Source organism: Panthera pardus, unplaced genomic scaffold (genome assembly GCF_024362965.1).
Source record: "Panthera pardus isolate Hobbes unplaced genomic scaffold, ASM2436296v1 HiC_scaffold_24, whole genome shotgun sequence".
NCBI lineage: Eukaryota > Metazoa > Chordata > Mammalia > Carnivora > Felidae > Panthera > Panthera pardus.
In genome coordinates this window covers 11032078-11051966 of record NW_026526810.1, presented here as the reverse complement: position 1 = coordinate 11051966, position 19889 = coordinate 11032078, and the positions used below count along the sequence as shown (strand labels likewise).

General features: G+C 44.8%; 1 protein-coding gene across 4 annotated transcripts in view; it reads left to right on the top strand.

Annotated features, from left to right (window-relative positions):
* Positions 1–19889, top strand: part of ADAMTS17 (ADAM metallopeptidase with thrombospondin type 1 motif 17) — a 343562-nt gene that overhangs the window by 246863 nt on the left and 76810 nt on the right. For all 4 annotated transcript variants that reach the window (XM_019460111.2, XM_019460109.2, XM_019460110.2 and 1 more), the window contains 2 exons: positions 9888–9968; positions 19446–19603. In XM_019460111.2, coding sequence (XP_019315656.2) covers positions 9888–9968; positions 19446–19603 — 239 coding nt within the window. The remainder of the gene's footprint in view (positions 1–9887; positions 9969–19445; positions 19604–19889) is intronic.

Genomic DNA, 19889 nt, shown 5'->3' with positions numbered 1-19889 from the left:
TGACGTTCTGCTATTCTGGTTGTCAGCCCTCAACAATGGCTCCCTGCCCCTCAGCTGAAAGCCAGCCCTCGTGGTCACCAAACCCCATCTGTATATACAAAGACAACCCATCTTTGGCCTCCTTCTTGAAGGAGTCTCAACACAAAGGGGAGAGCAAGGTAAGATGAAAAGATGGGAAAAGATCACTCAAATAATAGAAATACAAAATCTCTACCAACTGTTCTTAAAAAGATCCAAGATGTGACTGTATTCATAAAACTAGTATGGAATGTTCTAAGAAGAAACCATCAGAAAACAAAAAGATCTCAAAAATATGTCTCTCAAATTAAAAATATGTGATAAAGAGCTTCATAAAAAAACAACAAATGACGGAAAAAATGTTTACAATAAGTCTAGTAAGTAAAGAGTTTGGGTTCAAAACATTAAATATATATTGATAAGTACTAAGATATATATATATATATATATTTTTTTTTTTTTTAATTTTAGAGAGCTCCCACGAGTGGGGGAGAGGGGGTGGAGAGAGAGAGAGAGAGAGAGAGAGAGAGAGAGAGAGAGAGAGAGAGAGAGAGAATCTTAAGCAGGGTCCATGCTCATTGTGAGGCCCCCAGTGGAGGGCTCAATCCCCCAACCCTGTGATCATGACCTGAGCTAGAATCAAGAGTTGGACATCAACCAACTGAGCCATCCAGGTGCCCCTAAGATATACTTCTAAAATTCCTGCTCATCAAACTAAAAAAAAAACAAAAAAACAAAAAACCAGCCAATAGAAAACATGGGTGATGCTTATCAACAAGGCAGTTAACTGAAAAGGATATGCAAATAGCCAACCAATATATAATAAGATGCCAAGCCACATCAATAGTGAGGGAAATGCAAATGAAATCTCCAGCATAATTTTTTTGCACCTATTAGATTAGCAAATATTAAGATTTATGGACTTCAAGCTGTATTACAAAGCTGTAATCATCAAGACAGTATGGTACTGGCATAAAAGCAGACACTCAGATCAATGAACAGAATGGAGAACCCAGAAATGGACCCACAAACATATGGCCAACTAATCGTTGACAAAGCAGGAAAGAATATCCAGTGGAATAAAGACTCTTCTGCAGGTGGTGCTGGGAAAACTGGACAGCGACATGCAGAAAAATGAACCTCGACCACTTTCTTACACCATACCCAAAAATAAACTCAAAATGGATAAAAGACCTAAATGTAAGACAGGAAGCCATCAAAATCCTTGAGGCAATGGGGTACCTGGGTGGCTTAGTTGGTTAAGCGTACGACTTCGGCTCAGGTCATGATCTCTCGGTTCGTGGGTTCAAGCTCCACGTTGGTCTCTGTGCTGACAGCTCAGAGCCTGGAGCCTGCTTCAGATTCTGTCTCCCTCACTCTCTGCCCCTCCCCCACTCATGCTCTGTCTCTCTGTCTCTCTGTCTCTCTGTCTCTCTGTCTCTCTCAAAAATAGACATTAAAAAAATTTTTTTTAAATCCTTGAGGAGAAAGCAGGCAAAAAGCTCTTTGACCTTTGCCACAGCAACTTTTTACTTGACATGTCTCTGGAGGCAAGGGAAACAAAAGCAAAAATAAGCTATTGGGACCTCATCAAGATAAAAAGCTTCTGCACAGTGAAGGAAACAATCAGCAAAACCAAAAGGCAACCAACAGAATGGGAGAAGATGTTTGCAAATGGTGTATCAGATAAAGGGTTAGTATCCAAAATCTATAAAGAACTTACCAAACTCAACACCCAAAAAACAAATAACCCAGTGAAGAAATGGGCAAAAGACATGAACAGACACTTCTCCAAGGAAGACATCCAGATGGCCAACCAACACATGAAAAAATGCTCAACATCACTGATCATCAGGGAAATACAAATCAAAACCACAATGAGATACCACCTCACACCTGTCAGAATGGCTAACAACTCAGGCAACAACAGGTGTTGGCGAGGATGCAGAGAAAGAGGATCTCTTTTGCACTGCTTGTGGGAATGCAAACTAGTGCAGCCATTCTGGAAAACAGTATGGAGGTTCCTCAAAAAATTAAAAATAGAACTACCTTACAACCCAGAAATTGCAATACTAGGTATTTATCTAAGGGATACAGGTATGCTGTTTTGAAGGAACACATGCACCTCAATGTTTATAGCAGCACTATCAACAACAGCCAAAGTATGAAAAGAGCCCAAATGTCCACTGATGGATGAATGGATAAAGAAGATGTGGTGTATACATATACATTGGAGTATTACTCAGCAATCAAAGAGAATGAAATCTTGCCATTTGCAATGTGGATGGAACTAGAGGGTATTATGCTAAGCAAAATTAGCCACAGAAAAACAAATATCATATGACTTCACTCATATGAGGACTTTAAGATATAAAACAGATGAACATAAGGGAAAGGAAGCAAAAATAACATAAAAACAGGGAGGGGAACAAAACATAAGATATTCTTAAATATGGAGAACAAACAGGGTTACTGGAGGGGTTGTGGGAGGGGGTATGGGCTAAATGGGTAAGGGGCTTAAGGAATCTACTCCTGAAATCATTGTTGCACTATACGCTAACTAATTTGGATGTAAATTTAAAAAATAAATAATAAAAAAAGAAGATTGATAATTTCAAGTATTTAGAAGTCTATGAATAAACAGAAAACTTCATATAGTGTTGGTTGACTTATCTATTAGTTAAGCTGTTATGGAGGGTAATTTAGCTATACGTAAACACATAAATTGATGTTTATTTGACCCAGCAATTCTCACAGCTGACTGGTAGGACGTCATATATATGCACAATAAGACATGTGCAAAGCTGTTCACTGCAGTATTGGGTTTTCTTTTTAAGCATCTTTGTTGAAATATAATCCATACACCATAAAATTCACCCATTTAACATGTGCAATTCAGTGGGTGTTTAATACATGCACAAAGTTGCACAGCCATCACCACAATCATCCTAAAAAGAAGTCCTACGCTCATTAGCACTCATTCCCCATCTCCCTCCTACCCCAGCCCTCAGCAACTACTTTCTGTGTATATTTGTCTCTTCTGAACATTTCATATAAATGGCACATACGATATGTGGGCCTTTGCGACTGGCTTCTTTAACTTAGCATAAGATTTTCAGGGTTCGCCCATATGAACCATCACAGCCATGTATCAGTGGCTTCCATCTTTTTATTGCTGAATAACATTCCATTGTATGGTTATACCACATTTTTTAAATCATTCATCAGTTGATGGGTATTTGAGTTGTTTCTACTTTTTTTAGCTATTATGAATAATACTGATGTGAACATCTGTATTTGCATGGACATGTGCTTTCATTTTTCTTGGCTATATACATAGGAACAGAATTGGTAGGCCATATGGTAATTCTGTTTAATTTTTTTGGAAACTGCCAAACTCTTCTCCAAAGTGTCTACCATTTTACATTCCTGCTGGTAATGAATGAGGCCTCCATTTGCTCCACATTCTCTACAGCTCTTCTTGTCCATTGTTTTGGTTATAGGCATCTTCGTGGGTATGAAGAAGTATCTCACGGTGGTTTTGATTTGCATTTCCCTAATGACTAATGATTTTGAGAATCTTTTCATGTGCCTGGTGGCCATTCATACCATATATCTTCTTTGGAGAAAAACGTCTATTAAAATCCTATGCCTATTTTTAAATGGAATTATTTGTCCCTTTATTATTGAGTTATAAGCTGTTTTATATATTCTTGGTATAGTTTCTTTATCAAAATGATTTACAAATTGTTTCTTCCAGTGAATGAATTTGCTTTTCACTTTGTTGATGGTGTCTTTGGAAGCACAAAGTTTTAAATTCTGATATAATCTACTTTGGTTTTTTCCTTTAGTTGCTTGTGCATTTGCAGTCATATCTAAGAATCCATTGCCTAACCCAAGGTCAAAAAATTGTACTTCTGTGTTTCCTTCTAAGACTTTTATAGTCTTAGCTCTTAGATTTTGGTCTTTGATCCATTTTTTGGTTAGGGTTTTCATATCCTCTGACCTAGCTGCATTCCTTTGTATGTGGATATCCAGTTATCCCAACACTGTTGAAAAGACTATTATTTCCCCATTTAATATTCTTGGCACCTTTGCTTTTAAAAAGTCAATAAAGGATTTATTTCTAGATTCTCAATTATACCCCATTAATAAAAATGTCTGTCTTTATGCCAGTATCACATTATCCTCATTACTGTAACTGGCTAGAAAGCCTTAAAATCAGTTAGTGTCAGTTCTCCAACTTTGCTCTTTTTAGGTATTGATTTCTGTATCCTAGGTCCCTTGTATTTCCATATGAATTTTAGGAGTAACTTGTCATTCTTGGCAAAAAAGCAAAATCAAAGAGCTGGAATTTTTATACACACTGTTGATCGGTAAATCAATTTGTGAAGTATTCCATTTTAACGTTATTAAGTCTTCTGATCCATGAATATGGAATGTCTTTCCACTTACTTAGATCTTCTTCAGTATCTTTTCAACAGTGTTTTCTAGTTTTTGGTGTAGAGATCTTGCACATCTTTTGTGAAGTTTATTCCTAAGTATTTTATTTTTTTTGACACTATTTAATTCAGATTGTTAATTTAATTTTTAACTGTTCAGCCCTAATGCCTGGCAATCCAGTTGATTCTTGTATACTGATCTCATATCTTATAACCTTGCTAAACCTGTTTTAATATGTTTTAGTGTATTCTTTAGGATTTTCCTTATATATAAAATCTTGATATCTGCAAATAGAGATGTTTTTACTTCTTTTCTAATTTGGATGCCTTTTAAAAAGCTTTCTTGCCTAATTGACATGAAGAGAACTTCCTATGCAATGCTACATAGAAGTACCTAGAATGGACATCCTTGTCTTCTTCCTGATTTTAGGGGGAAGGCTTTAAGTATTTCACCATTAAGTCTGATGTTAGCTGTGGGTTTTTCTAAGAGCTGTTTATCAGGTTGAGGAAGTTCCCTTTTATTCCTAGTTTGTTAAGTGCTTTTATCATGAAAGGGTATTAAATTTTGTCAAATGCTTTCTCTGAATCTGTTAAAAGGATCTTGTGGTTTTTTGTGTTTTATATAGATTTCATTGATTCATTTCTATATATTAAACTAACCTTGAATTCCTGGAACAAATTTTATTTGATCATGGTATACAATCCTTTTTATATGTTGCTGGATTAGATTGCTAGTGTTTTGTTAGGGGTTTGTGTGCATATTTTTATATAATATAGCATTGTTTCTAACAATGACGAATTTGAAACAAATGTCCATCATTAAGGGAGTAGTCACATAACTACATAGCAATTTAAATGAAAAATGAAGTATAACTATACACACTCACATGGATCTCCAAGAAATAGCATGTTAAAAAAAGTATAATACAATATTTAGTTATAATGTTACTCTAACACTTATGTAAAATATAGACAAATATAAATATGAAAATGCCACACAGTATATTTTTAGTTTGCATGAATATATGTATAAATAGTAAAATATCTGAATGAATATACACCAAACTGATGGTGGCAGTTCCCACAGGAAGGGGAGTGAGATTAAGAAGACTTGAGATTTCCTTGTATTATAAAATTCTTATGAGAAAATATACATGTGTATTTGTATAAATTTAAAATATATAAAAAATATTAACTCACTGATACACATAAACTTACATCCTAGTAATTTTTACTGTATATCAAGAAAAAGTGCTGTTGCCTACGACACTGTCCCATCCTTGCCTACAGTATAAGCCTACTGCAAGCAGCTTATACAGTTAGAACTTGTGTCACTTAAAAACTAGTAATCTAGGAAGAGAATCAGAACAGTATCCATAACTGCAATAAGAAAGGAATAAAGGGCAGGAGAACAAATGAATGGTTAAAAAAAAATAACCACCAGCAAAGTGTTACCAAGGAGAAAATGAAAATTGCAACCAAATGTTACTGTTATAAATGCCAAAAACTGATTAAACAATAGCCTCAATAAAATAAGAACTCATGACTAGGACATAAGACCCCAATGAAGATATGGTGAAGTGGCAGAGGGAGACAAAACATGACTTGTCAGAGCTGAGGAAACATGTCAAGGAAGAAAATGAATCCATCACAAAAACCAAGTCCCTGTGGAAGCAAGGAAATTGATATTGCTGAGAACACAAGAAGAAGCACGGAGGACAAGATTAAGAAAAATGAGCTGAGCAAAATGCAAATGAAAAAAAGCATCAAAAGAGTAAGAGATTAAATGAACACAATGGAAGAAAAAGAAAATCAAGCCTAATTTGGTGTCCCTGAAAAAAGAAAACCAAACAAGTATAATAATAGTATACCTTCATGTCCCGGGAAAAAATTATACTAAATGGTGACTAGTCCAGTAGATATCAGATTTTTAATATAAGACTCTAGTAGGCATTCAATCCCAATTTTAGGTAACCTAATGAAAAGAAAATATCAGATTGGCCTCAATCTTCTCCTCATTGACATTCAATGGAACAACGCCTACAGTGAGCTCAGAGAAAGTGTGAGCCAAGAGGGACGCCTGGGTGGCTTAGTCGGTTAGGCGTCCGACTTCGGCTCAGGTCATGATCTCTCAGTCTGTGAGTTCGAGTCCCGCATCGGGCTGTGTGCTGACAGCTCAAAGCCTGGAGCCTGTTTCGGATTCTGTGTCTCCCTCTCTCTCTGACCCTCCCCCATTCATGTTCTCTCTCTGTCTCCAAAATAAATAAACGTTAAAAAAAAATTTTTAAAAAAGTGTGAGCCAATAATTTTATAGCTATGAAACTGACATTCAAGTATAAAAACAACAAACAATAATTTTTAACTATATTACATTTCAGAAAATATAATTCTCACAAGCCCATCACAAAGAGTGCAAACATGAGGGACATAAGAATTTGCTGAAGAAATTGTGGCAGAGGGGACACATAATGAACATTAAATTAATTTTTAAGATTAAGACTAAAACAACTGCAGGAATTATCTTAGCAAAAAATAAATGTTATAAATTAATACAGTGTAGGATTCATACAGTAAAAATTGAAAAGATGTAAGAAAGTGGAGCACAGTGTAGCTATGCTGACTTCCTCTTTTTTTGAGAGAGAGAGAGACAACACATGTATGCACGCAAGCAGGGGAGAGTCAGACAGAGAGCGAGGGGGGGGAGAGAGAGAATCTCAAGCAGGCTATCTACTGTCAACACAGAGCCTGACACAGGCTCAATCTCACAGCCATGAGATCATGACCCGGGCAGAAAATCAAAGTCAGACGCTTAACTGACTGAGCCACCCAGGAGCCCCTCCTCGTCTTTTAATATCCAGGGATTAAAATATTTCACTTACAGGGGCGCCTGGGTGGCTCAGTCGGTTAAGCGGCCGACTTCGGCTCAGGTCATGGTTTCGCGGTCCATGAGTTCAAGCCCCACGTCGGGCTCTGTGCTGACAGCTCAGAGCCTGGAGCCTGTTTCAGATTCTGTGTCTCCCTCTCTCTGACCCTCCCCTGTTCATGCTCTGTCTCTCTCTGTCTCAAAAATAAATAAACGTTAAAAAAAAAATTAAAAAAAAAATATTTCACTTACAGCTGACAAATCACATAATAGAAGTGTAACTATAACTAAAGATTTACAGAAAAACATCAGAACGGAAAAGAAATAACAATTAAGTAAAATGTGTTGGTGAAGGAAAGACAAAGCTGAGATACTGACCCACATGCCATGTGAGCCGTGACCAGTGTGATTACAGTTCAACTGTCCTGAGGTCTTCAGATTGTTTGGGGAAAACAACAATATGATGACCTCAGTACAGGCAAAAAAGAACTTGATTCACTCCAGTACCTCTTTGTGACAAAAGCTTTTAACAAACTAGGACGAAGGGGGAACTTCCTTAACCTGATAATTGTTACCTATCACATTATCACGAAGACCTCATTTTCAGTGGGACAACTTTGGAGGCATTCCTGTGAACATCATGAATAAGGCAAGGATGGCACAGTCCCATGTTGCATGCAACGTGATTTTGTAAGTTCCAGTCACGGTGGTGAAAGGAGAAGAAATTAAAACCGTAACGATTAGAAAGGAAGAAATAAAACTGCCATATGAGCGGATGTTTCAATTAGCTTTATGGAAACCAAGCCAAAATAGACAAATTATTATAAATAGTAATAATATGTAAATAATGAAATGGTAGCTAAGTGCAGGATATATCTTATTAAAGAAACATACTTTCTACCATATCCTTTTGTAATTTGAATTTTGCACCTTGGACACATATTGCCTAGCAAAACTCGATCTTAAAGTTGTCCTTGACCTTTTAAAACTACGTACAATATCCTATTCGTGTAAAATGATGTATGTATTTTTATGTGCATTAACATGCTGAAAAGGCTAGCCACCAAAATATTACCTTTTTAGGGGTCATTTCTGTAGTGCAATGTGGTACAGGTTGATTTTGGGTTTTTTCCCCCCTTTTGTGGTTTAAATTATCATGTACTATTTTTATAACGAAAATGAAGCTAGTTTTGCTGGGAGAAAATGAGGGAGTAAATAGACCCCTCAAAAATAGATATTTCCACCATCTCTACATAGCTGGGCTCAGAAATCTCTCATTTTTAAAGCTCCCTTGCTGATTCTGATGATCACATTTAGGAACCACAGTGGAAAGATTCATAATCTAATTTGGAATGATCACCTAAATTGCTGAAGCAAACACGCATAACCCTTGTCCAAACCCAAATGAAAATCATAACAAAATGATTACCAGCCTGCATTTCAGAATCTCACCGATAGTGTTGGGTTCCTTTATTGACACAGTTAAACCAGGCATCCGCTGGTTGCTGACCTCCTCCCTGGCAGCCTCAGCCATTTCCTCCCTGAATCATCATTATCCACCCACTGTCTGGGTACAAGTCGGGTCAGAGTATGGGCAGAGGAAGCCCTCTGGCCTCTGAAGGGCTCCCATTATAGCTGGAAATACTCAAGGAAATAGACAAAAGCATGCACTGAGAGAGTTGCAGAAATTCCTGAAGGTCAATGGAAGTAGGAAATGGGGCACAGTGTGGTAAGGAGTGGTTTTGTCACTGGGGGAGTCGCTTAACTTCCGCTATCATTCCACAGATTCAGGAAAAGCTCAAAGTCCGGCAAAGACCAAAGGAACCTCCAGCAGATGAAGTGACCGGGGGCTCTGTGCGTCCATGCTCCCTGGAGGGGCTCTCTTAGTCTGCTAGGATTCTAGGCTGCCTTAGTCTGCTAGGGCTGCTGTAACCAAGTACCACAAACTGAGTAGCATAAATCACAGACCCTCACTGACTGTCTCATGGCTCTAGAAGCTAGAAGTCCAAGATCAAATTGTGGGCAGGGTTGCTTCCTTTGGATTGCTGTAAGGAAGAATCTGCTTCGTGCCTCTCTCCTAGCTTCTGGTGGTTTGCTGGCAATCTGTAGTGTCCCTTGGCTTGTAGATGCATCATTCTGACCTCTGTTTACATGGAGTTCTGTGTGCGTGTCTGCATCCGGGTTTCCCCTTTTTATAAGATTAGGTGCCCACCCTACTCCAGTGCGATCTCATCTTAACGAATTACATCTGCAAGGGCCTAATTTCCAAATTAAGTCACATTCTGAGATAGTGGGGGTTAGGACTTGAACATAAGAATGGGAGTGGGGGAGAGACAGCTCAACTCTTAACACATACAAATGGTGCTGTCTGGAATTTGGGCAGCTGGGCGGTGCTGGCCATCAAAGAACAACTCTTGGTTGGTTGACTTGATTTCTCGGAGCTGGACCATCCCATTCCACAGGCTCTGAAGTTACCATAGGGGTGGATCTTTCTGGGGGGTTCTACGTGGACCTCTGATGGAGGGTGGAGGTGTGCTTTACCTGTATCTTGTCTGTCACTACAGGTTATATTGAAGCTGCTGTCATTCCAGCTGGAGCTCGGAGGATCCGCGTGGTGGAGGATAAACCTGCCCACAGTTTTCTGGGTAAAATGAAAATGATCTGATCCGTGGTTCATGTTCTAAGGTTTGCATGATCAGGCTGATTATTTGGTCCAGCATCATTCTCCCAGGCCACGGGTTTTACACCGGTATTTGAGACATAAAGACAGAAGTAATCAGAGCACTCCACACAATGTTGTCGTCTTTGGCTAAAGTGCAGCCACCCCCAAAGTAGATGGGGTGGGGGAGAGCAGGAGGAACCACCAGCTTTGGATATGTCATGGAAGATGACAGAGGAAGGAAGGATGGAATTGGGGTGGCGAAAGCCCCCCAAAGTAACCCCCAGAGAACTCAGAGCAGCCTTAGCCTACACAGCATAGACCCGTTGCCTGGCTTGGAGGAAGCCCCTGGAGGCTGTTGATGGCTCTGGGGATGATTTCTTAGCTGGAAAAAAGAGTAATAGCCCTAAATCCAATGGAAGCACAAAAGAACCCTGGTTTTCACTGAGTGTTGTGTACCCCAAATTCCTAACAGCCACCTCTATTGACTTCAGGCACAAATGCCTGCATCTGTCTGCAGAAGGATTGGCTTCCATTCCAGATTTTTCCTCATTGCCTTCAACAGAACCATACTTAAAGCCTAAGAAGAGGGGCTCCTGGGTGGCTCAGTCAGTTTGGGTGACCGACTTTGGCTCAGCTCATGATCTCACAGCTCGAGCCCCGAATTGGGCTCTGTGCTGACAGCTCAGAGCCTGGATTCTGTGTCACCCTCCCTCTCTGCCCCTTCCTCCCTCCCTCACTCCCTCTCTCTGTCTCTCTCTCTCTCTCTCTCTCAAAAATAAATAGTTTAAAAAAAAAATTTTTTTTTAAAGCCTACGAAGAATTGTTCAACTGAACACCTCCTTGGGCACAGAAGTCCCTCTGAGTGTATCCTAAGCTTAGCTGCCAGCCTCTCCATTGGCCCTCTCAAAGGTCTGCCTGGTACTTGAGCACCAGAGTAGAGTGATGTGCTCTTTATGCTGCTGTGGGGACCAGTAGGGTGCTCAGAGCCTGCCTCTACTGCTAGTCCCCTGGGATGGGACATGCTGTGACCCGTGCCCTCCCGCCAGCCCTTCTCCTTCCTGTGTTCTGTCTCAGGTTGGATTTCAAACTGGAGGTGGCTGATCTCCTACCCAGGTCCTTCTCCTGGGCTTTCTCGTATTATAATCTCCTCCGTCTGTGTTGCAAGGTGCCGTTTGAGATTGAAAAGAATTTATAAGACATGATCTCTCTCTCTCTGGCTTCAAACTTAAGAATTAAGTTGTTTTGGCTCAAATGAAGCTCCTGATGAAATGCTTTTAGTTCAGCTTTTATCGCTAATTTTTTTATTAATTATATCATTATCCACATTCCTGCCTTTGCAGCTTCAGAAGGATCTAGGTCTTTCTTTGAAATGGTCTCTACTTGAGAAACTCCAAGTCTCGTTAGACAGACATAAAACAAACCTCTCTTAGGCAAGTTTCCAACGAAGACCACTGTCCTGTCACTTAAGAAAACACTTTGCAGGCACTCAGATAATCCTCACACATGTGCTTTGGGGAACGGCGGCAGTAGGGACAGGAGCTCTCATTCCTGAGTGCCCACACCAGGGCTCACCAGCAAGCAGCCGCCTGGGGCCCCTACTGTGTCCCAGGCAACCCTGTCACCTCCTCTTCAGATTTCTCTTCTGCTGTCCACTCTGCCTCCGTGAGGCCACCACTGCTCCTTAAGCCGGGGTGGAACCTTACAGGTTCATACTCAAATCCGTCTCCATCAGCCCTGTGGTTTTTCCACCTGCCTGGTGTGGACACTGTCCCCGTCTAGCCTGGCCCCCTTCATTGCAGCTGTCTGAGCTGTTGCCGCAGAGGGAACAGTGCTTATACATGCTTTCGAAAACAGCCTTGTGCTGCTTCTGGCAGCTTCCTTGGAGCTATGGCCTTTTTACCAAATTCTCAAAGAGCCCACCCCCGCCCCTTTCCTCCCACCTGAGGAAATTGGGTCAGCCTCACTGGCATCTGTCACCTTGGGTCACTCCCAGATGTTACCCTTTCCGACTGGTTCATCAGCCGTTGCCTACCTGGAAAGGACATTTCTACCCCCTGGGGTCACCGGGTGTCTTTGGGAGGCAGACATTGCCTTTGACCCTTATCTTATTCAAAAATCATAATCTCAATATCCCCAGAGCTGGCACAGTTCCAAGGTCAACTTATTGGCTGGCCAGCAGGTGCCCCTGCAGGTGAGTCCCTTGGCTTCCGGTCCTGGCTTCCGAGACGTCCCAGCCCCAGGTTTCTGTCCAAAATAGGAACGTTATCTGTGCTTTTCTGTGGCAACCTAAGAATGACAGAGGATGTCAGAATCCTTTAGATTGTTCAACTTCTGTAGCAAACACAGATGTTTTGCTGGAACCCACTTTAGGGCCAAGTAAATAGTGATGCTGCCCATGGTGGGGGGGGGGGGGGGGCGAGCTCTCCTATTGGCTCCTCTCAGCTCCCAGAGCCTGTGGGCCACACATGCAGGTAACAGGAGCATCGACGTTTGTGGTTCCCAGTCACTGAGCCCTGCTTGGCTCTGTAGACCTGACCCCTAACCGCCCGCATTAAGTACTGCAAAGTATTGCTTTTCCTATTTCGCTGAGGAAGAAACTGAGGCTCCAGGGGTTCAGCAGCTTGTCCAAAGGTCCTCATTTCATCTGGGCCTGTGGCAATCCACAGAGCCTCCTGGAATTGCTCTGATGTGTTCCATTACAGCCAGAGATCAACAGAGGGAAACGACTTTTCCCTGGCTAACATGCGTTAAACCTGCCCATTGCTGTGACTTATTTATGTGGACTTCAAAGAAGCGAACCTCCAGCCCAAGGAAATTGGTTCAGTGTCTCAGGACAACTTCCCCAGAAGCACCGGGCCTCCTGCAGAGGGGGAAGCCAGCTTTTGTCTTCTTATCTTATTCATACATTTTAATCCCAGGATTCCAGGGCCTGGTGTGTGAGCAAGGGCAAATCCGAAGGTGGTCCATGCTCATTATGTTTCTAAAGTTAGTTCAAACAAGCCTTGTTTCCACTCGGGGCTGGGTGCTTTGGAAGTCAACCCAGTGTAACTTTGAATTACTCTCACATTTGCTGGGAGCAGTTCCTGAAGAATTTCACCCCACCTACCTTCAGCCCACGCTGCCTGGCTTTCTGCTCAAAACCACCTGGAACAGGAAATGCCTCTGCAGTTTGCATCCACAGCTAAGAACAGAGCTGGCAGAACTGTGAGTGGAAATAAAAGGAACTGACTGGATGCCAGGATTAGAAGTAGGTTGACTGTGGGTCAAGTCTTCCAGTGGAATCCAAGAGGGAGAAGGACAAAAAAGAAGCAGCTTCTGCACAGCGCCATGCAAGAGGAGGGCATGGGGATGGGGTTGGACCTCTCGTGCCTGCCTCCAGCCAGCTATAAGGAGGAGCTGTGCCCTCCCATCAGGAACGTCCCCGTTCCCCCCACCACCACCACTTGCTCCCCAGTGAAGTCCAGGGACGATGTGTAGATGTTCACAGGGCAAAAGAAGGGCCCGGGGATGGAAATGGACATTTGCCACATGACCTCACGTTCCAGGCCGTTAAGGAGGTTTCGTTCTTCACAGGTAGCGAGAAAGAGCACGTGCTCATCCTCATCCCTGCAAAAGTCTCTCCAAAAGCTGCCAAAAGGCTTCTAATGGCTCCTGAGCCAAATACACAAAAGCAGGCACTGGTCTATTTCAGATGGTGGCTTCAAACATCCAGCCTCTGACCCAGGCAGAACCAGCAAGCGAAACTTTGCTCCCCAGCGAATCCGAACTTCAGACAGCACAGATCCCATTAGGTCGCTCAGGATTTCCCTGTGTTCTGAACTCCATCGTTTGCCTGTCAAATCAAAGCATCTGTCTTCATTTCAGTAGCCCCTGTTGAGTTTCTAGGCCTAAAAATCTCAAACTGCCTACGACAAGGAGTATCCTTGCCCATACCCATCGATGCCTCAGGATTGAGAGGGACAGGAACTTGTGGGGCCCAAAACTTGTTTAACTCAGGGGCCTTCTTTAAGAAAAGGAACGCCACATTATGTGCAAGGCCTTAGAAAGTATTCCTGCAACAACTTGGGGGGTGGGGGGCCCTGGTGCTTCCTCCTGGCGGACTCTGGCAAGCCCTGCAGAGTGAAGGAGCGTGCTCAGGGTAGAGGCTGCTGCGATGGGCCAGGGGTGGTCTGCGTTACCGCTGTCTGGAGCTGGAGCTGACACGGCCCCAGGACATGGTTTTCTCATTGGACGCACAAGGAACCTATTTACTCACTGCTGATAATGATCATGATGTTCGGAGATTCTCTGAGGCTACTGTCCCTCCCTTTTGAAGGAATCTCAGGTGCTAAATTCCGATTTCAGCAGGAAGTTCCAGGGTCACTGCTGGACCCCAGCAAAAACCTTGCAAATTTTCAATCTTGCTGACTAAATTACTCACCCGAAGTCAGTAGGTTTGAGGCGATCTCCATGCTTCTTGGGATTGCTGAGCTCCTACTTTTAACTCTGTGTTTTTCCTCCCACTGCAAAATTCAGAAAGTATGGTCATCACGATCAAACTGTCCTGAGGATGGGGGTGCCAAGTGGCAGTTGCGAAACCACGTTTGCAGTGCCTGGAAGCTTGCAGCCGCCCGTGGAGGTGGCCACAAGCAGAGCTTGGACACGCAAAGTTTATTCATTCTGGGGACGTGAGAGCCCCACCCACCCACCCCCAAAGCTGTGATAGTGGGAGACTTCACCAAGTCAGCAGCTCCACACCAGGCCCTCCAGAACAAAGACAGGCACTTCCAGAGCTCATGGGGGTGCCCTAGTAGTGGCATGTGGCTTGGAGGAGGTCTGCGTTCACTGAGGGCACACAGATTACTTGAAAGCCTCCATGGTGGGGGCATTGACCCCATGGGAGCAACAAGCACTCTAGATCTCGGCTTCTTTCCTAAGGGGGCTGGTTGCCAATGTTCCACTGACTGACGTGTTCTTCCCCAGTCGGCTGCTGGCCTTGTTCTGGCATAGCCTGCTAGCCACAGCCTGCCCCCTCACTTCCTTTCCCCCAATTCTTTGACCACACCCACTCCTCCAAAGCAGAGGACCTCCTGCAAGGTCTCCTCCACCTACCCCTCTCAGCACCTCCCCTTTCTGACAGGAACAACCTCTGGTGATCGGAGGCTGATGAGCCCCAAGCCCCAGCTGGCTGGACATCTGTCCCCTGCATCTCACCCACAGTGGGTGCCTCTGCCAGCAGAAACAGGGCTCCCCCGGCTGGCCCCTACACCTCTGCGCACTGTTTCTGTAGATGGTTTCATAATCATCTCCAGGTGTGCCCTCCCTCACTTTTCCCAGTCCTTCCCACTCCTGACCCCCCAGATGTTTGACTTCTGGCATGGAGGCCGGGTAGCTTTCAAGTTTTCAGTTTATAATTCACTAAGTCACTTTAAAGTGCTTCCCACAAAGGGCGGGGAAATGCACAAACAAGGCTGAGTGAGAAAGAGTCACCTCATCCTGAACATTAGTGTCAGACAGGAGCAGAGGCCTGGGAGACAGTTTAAGGCATAGATAATGTCAGACCTTCTAAATCTCTGGCTACTAAGCTTAATGCTAGTAAGGATCCTAGCGTGGTTTCTAAGAGTCCACACTAGTAATCTTTCCCAAACTGCTCTGCCCCTATCATGGTTAGTGTTTTTTTTTTTTTTTTTTTTTTTTAACTGACCTCCAAAAAGCAAATGTGAAAGCAAAACCCAGTTCTCAGTTGCTGAGCATCAGCTTCAGGCACAGCTGGATCCAGGAGCTTTAAATGATATCATGGGAAAATATTCTCTCTCTCCCCTGGGCACTGCTGTCCTCTCTCAGTTGACCTTATTCTGGGGGCCTCTTCCCATGTACTGGTAACCCAGACTTACATCGAGTCTCTGGGCAATTCTGTGGTAAGAAGGCTGCTGCTTCCCAAGGTGAACGAAGTCTTGGGACTGACTCTCACTGTCCAGGGTTGGGTGATGGGTCCATGCCTGGAACTGGGGTGAGTTTGGGGTCTGCCCAGCATGGCTAGAGGAAGAACATATCCCCAAAGGCAACCCCAGGTTGTTACTTGAAGAAATAAATGCCAGACAACAACACACGATTCATAGCAGCCATAACCTGAGAAGAAGGTCAGGGCCCCAAGTCTTAGACCCAAGGCCCCAACCCTGGGCACTGAGTGGGGGAGTCAGCAGGCACATGTGGGTAGGCCGCGACAAGGAGCACAGTCACCCCAGAGTGCCTCTGGTGTCTGTGTGGGCAGTGGGTTCTCTGAGATGGGCCCAAGCATGCTGGTGGTCAGCATGTAGCTCTAAAGAAACTTTTCTGTTCATCCCTCTAACCCCAAGTTACGGGGCGGGAGGGGGAGGGGCAGGGAGGGGGGGTCTTGACATGCTCAAATCCCCCACCCCAATAACAGGAACACTGAAACTTCTCTCCCCTTCTCCACCCTCTAGAGCCACTCTTTACCTCACCTCCTTTGCTCAGCCAAACTTCTAGGGAAAAAGAAAATGCCTTTGCCTCCCTCTACTCCACACAGAGCCTTCCTCTCTCCACCAGCCCACCACAGGAACATCAGTCATGGCCGCCCAGGTCAGGATCCATGCCATCCAGTCCTTGCCTACCAGGCGCTCCCAGGCCACTTCTTCTCCCTGCCTCTGCGTTGCTTTCAGACAGTCTTCCCCATCTGCCCGTGTCCCTGTCCCCCGCACACACATATGGGGGCCCCGAACTCACCTCTGCCACAGAGTCTATGAAACTGTGTTGTGTTCATCCATTCTCTCACCTTCCATACAGGGAGCTGGCTGAGGACAGGAGCTGTGTGCTTAGCACCTGCTAGGAGGCCCTCAGAAAAGCGTGAGGGGCTGAGGGGGGGGAGGGGGTTGGGGGGGCGTGTGTGGGTCACTCCCTATGCTTCCCAGTCTTGTTCTTTCGGAGACAGTTCTTTCTGAGACTCTGGCCCCTCCTTTGGCCTGTCTGCCACATCCCACCAGCCTGCACTGATTTCTGAAACCAAATTTTCATATGCGTGTGCAAGAACCAATTTTCCAAACCTATGGAGAAATTAGAACAATGAACACCCATACAGGCTTCACCTAGATTCCCCAATAATTAACATTACCGAACACATTTGAGGCTGTTCATTCACTGGAAGCTTTGGAAATCTGCAAAGTTAGTGATTTTTAGGAGGGTATATGGAATGTAAGACCCTGTACCCTTTCGAGCCTGGATTTTGTCCTCTTTAAAAACAAGGGTGACATTTGCCCATCTCGGCATTTTTCCTAAAACTCTAGACTGAGGTTATAACCTAAGGAACATGGGGATTTATATAGCCAGAATGGTAAGGGTGCTGTGCTTGGTCTGTTTAGGTTCAGGTGTCTACTCGTAATAGCTGTGTGACTTTAGGCAGGTAACTTAACCTCTCTGGGCCCCCATTTCCTCATCTGAGGAAACAGCAAAATGATCCTTTACCTTGGAGAGTTGTTGGGAAGGTTACATGGGTAAAAGTACATGAGGGGCCAAATCAGAGCACATGGCCCTTAAATGGTGGCTTTAGGTGGTGGCTGAGGAAGCAGAAATTGTGAGTATCCCGATACTCTCGCTTCCTTTTAGGAGCCAGGAAATGTCAGTAGCAGGTAGAATTTCTTGAAGGGAAACATTTGATTCCAAGAAGTAGAGCCTTCTCTCTTCTAAGCCTTCCCTGGAGTCCTGTAATCCTCAACCGCTCGCTCTGCACAACCACCCTGGATATGAAACCCCAACTGGAAGTTGCTCTGCTGGAAAGCGGCCCTCCCTGTTTCTTTCTCAGTTTCTCTTGGCAGTTCCTATAAGCAAGGAGTCCTGAGCATGCATGTCCTCTGCGTGTGCCAGGAGAGCCTTGCTGGGCGGGAGTGAGGGCTGGGACCATCATGTCTTGGAGATGAGGAAGCAGAGGCCCAGCGTCTCCCAGGTGCTTGTGGCCTGGCCAGGACCGGGTCCAACCAGATCCTAACCCAGCCCGGAGCTCACGGATTCCGGGTTCACAGGAAGCCCCTTTTTGGCTTCAACTCTTATTATGCAAAATCGGTATTAAATGCAAGTGTTTTATTTCTGGCCTCGGTAAGCAGAGAAGAGGGAGCAGGGTGGAACGTGATTTCACTGATTGTGGACGGAGCAGTGTCCCCAAGCCATTGGGGGCATCGGGGGCTCCAGCTGTATTTACAGAGACTGAGGCATTGCACTCTGGGTGCCCTGAAGTTTCATTTTTTGGGCGGCATAAGACTTGGTGTCACCTACTGTCATTTGCCACCTTCTCCTAACCGCCAGAGTAGTTCTTTGCTTTCCTAAACAACAACAACAACAAAAAAAAAAAAAAAAAAAAAAAAAAATGGGCTTTCACCACAGAGTGCTCTCCTCATGAGAACGACAGGACTCCAAACCTAAGCGAGGAGACACTAACGAGTCACCGTCAGCCCTCAGACCATCACTATGTGGCTTGTGTGGAAAAACCGCAGTTTTGCTCCGGCCGATCATCACACTGTTGGTTTTGTCTCTTCCAACACATTTTGTACCCGGTGGAGGTGTGAGCCAGCAGAGAGTGAACCCGAAGCCCACGGAGCCCTAGTCTCACAGCCCTGGTGGAGCTCTGCCGTCCTGTCTGTGGGCAGCCCGGGTTCCCGGACTCGACTGGGAAAGACTTAAAAGAGTAACGGTGGTTTCTTGAGGAGGCATCCACTTCACTAGTGCAGGGCTATCAAATCCTTAAGAGAAGCCGGATTAAGCTGTAACTTTACGACTCTTCTTTTTTTATTTTTTCTTAATTTATATTTGAGAGAGAGAGAGAGAGAGTGCACAAGCAGGGGAGGGGCAGAGAGAGAGACAGAGACAGAATCCGAAGCAGGCTCCAGGCTCCCAGTTGTCAGCACAGAACCCCAAACGGGGCTCAAACCCACGCGCCGTGAGTTCATGATCTGAGCCGATGCCGGACGCTTACCGACCGAGCCACCCAGGCGCCCCTGGGCTGTGACTTTAAGAAGCCCCAGGTAGGTAACAGTAAAATGAGTTGATGCGTTTTGCTAAAGCGGCAAGTCCCTCTTGGTAGGCTTGGGCACGTTAAGATAGAATTCACCCACCAGGCAGGAGACCCTCTCCCCTGGGAGTTTAGGAACGTGTGATTGTGCTGTGTTTGTCTCCACCCTCTGGCGCTCCTCCCCGCACCCCCACTGGGTGGGTGGATTCTGAGACAGCCCACACTTGAAGCTGCCGCTATCGCAACCGCTCTTTCTCAGGTTTCTCCAGGTCCTGCGGCCCTTGGGCTGTTTGCCCCCTGTGAGCCAGGCTTCTGTTGCCGGTACACAGAAAACTCACCTTCTATCACTGCACGCCACCCTCCTCCCTTCCCCTGTAGAGGCGGAGGCTGAGACCTCTGCCCCACCACTCAGAACACCCAGACTGACTCCCCCTGGTTCCCATGGTGTCCCCTTTTTCTTCCTAGCCCTGAAAGACACCAGTAAGAGATCCATCAACAGCGACTGGAAGATCGAGCTCCCCGGGGAGTACCAGATCGCCGGCACCACTGTGCGCTACGTTAGAAGGGGCCTGTGGGAGAAAATTTCTGCCAAGGGACCAACCAAAATACCACTGCATCTGATGGTAACTTGCTGTGCTTTTGTGTTTGTCTTGAGCCTGATTCTCCAAGGGGTCTGCTGGCCCTCTTCTTCCCTGGGAACTGGGGAGAGGTTCCTGGGGACCTGGCTCCTGGTGGGTTACCTGGCCACCTGCTGCTCAAGCCTCCCCCGCCCCCTCTCTCTCTCCATCTTCTCTTATCTCATCCCTTTTGCCACATGCCTGAGAATTTCCCCCTCCCAAAACTTTACCCTGGCTCTTCACTGGCAGAGAGAGTTACCATCTTTTTCAAAAGGAACCGCCTCCAGGAAGG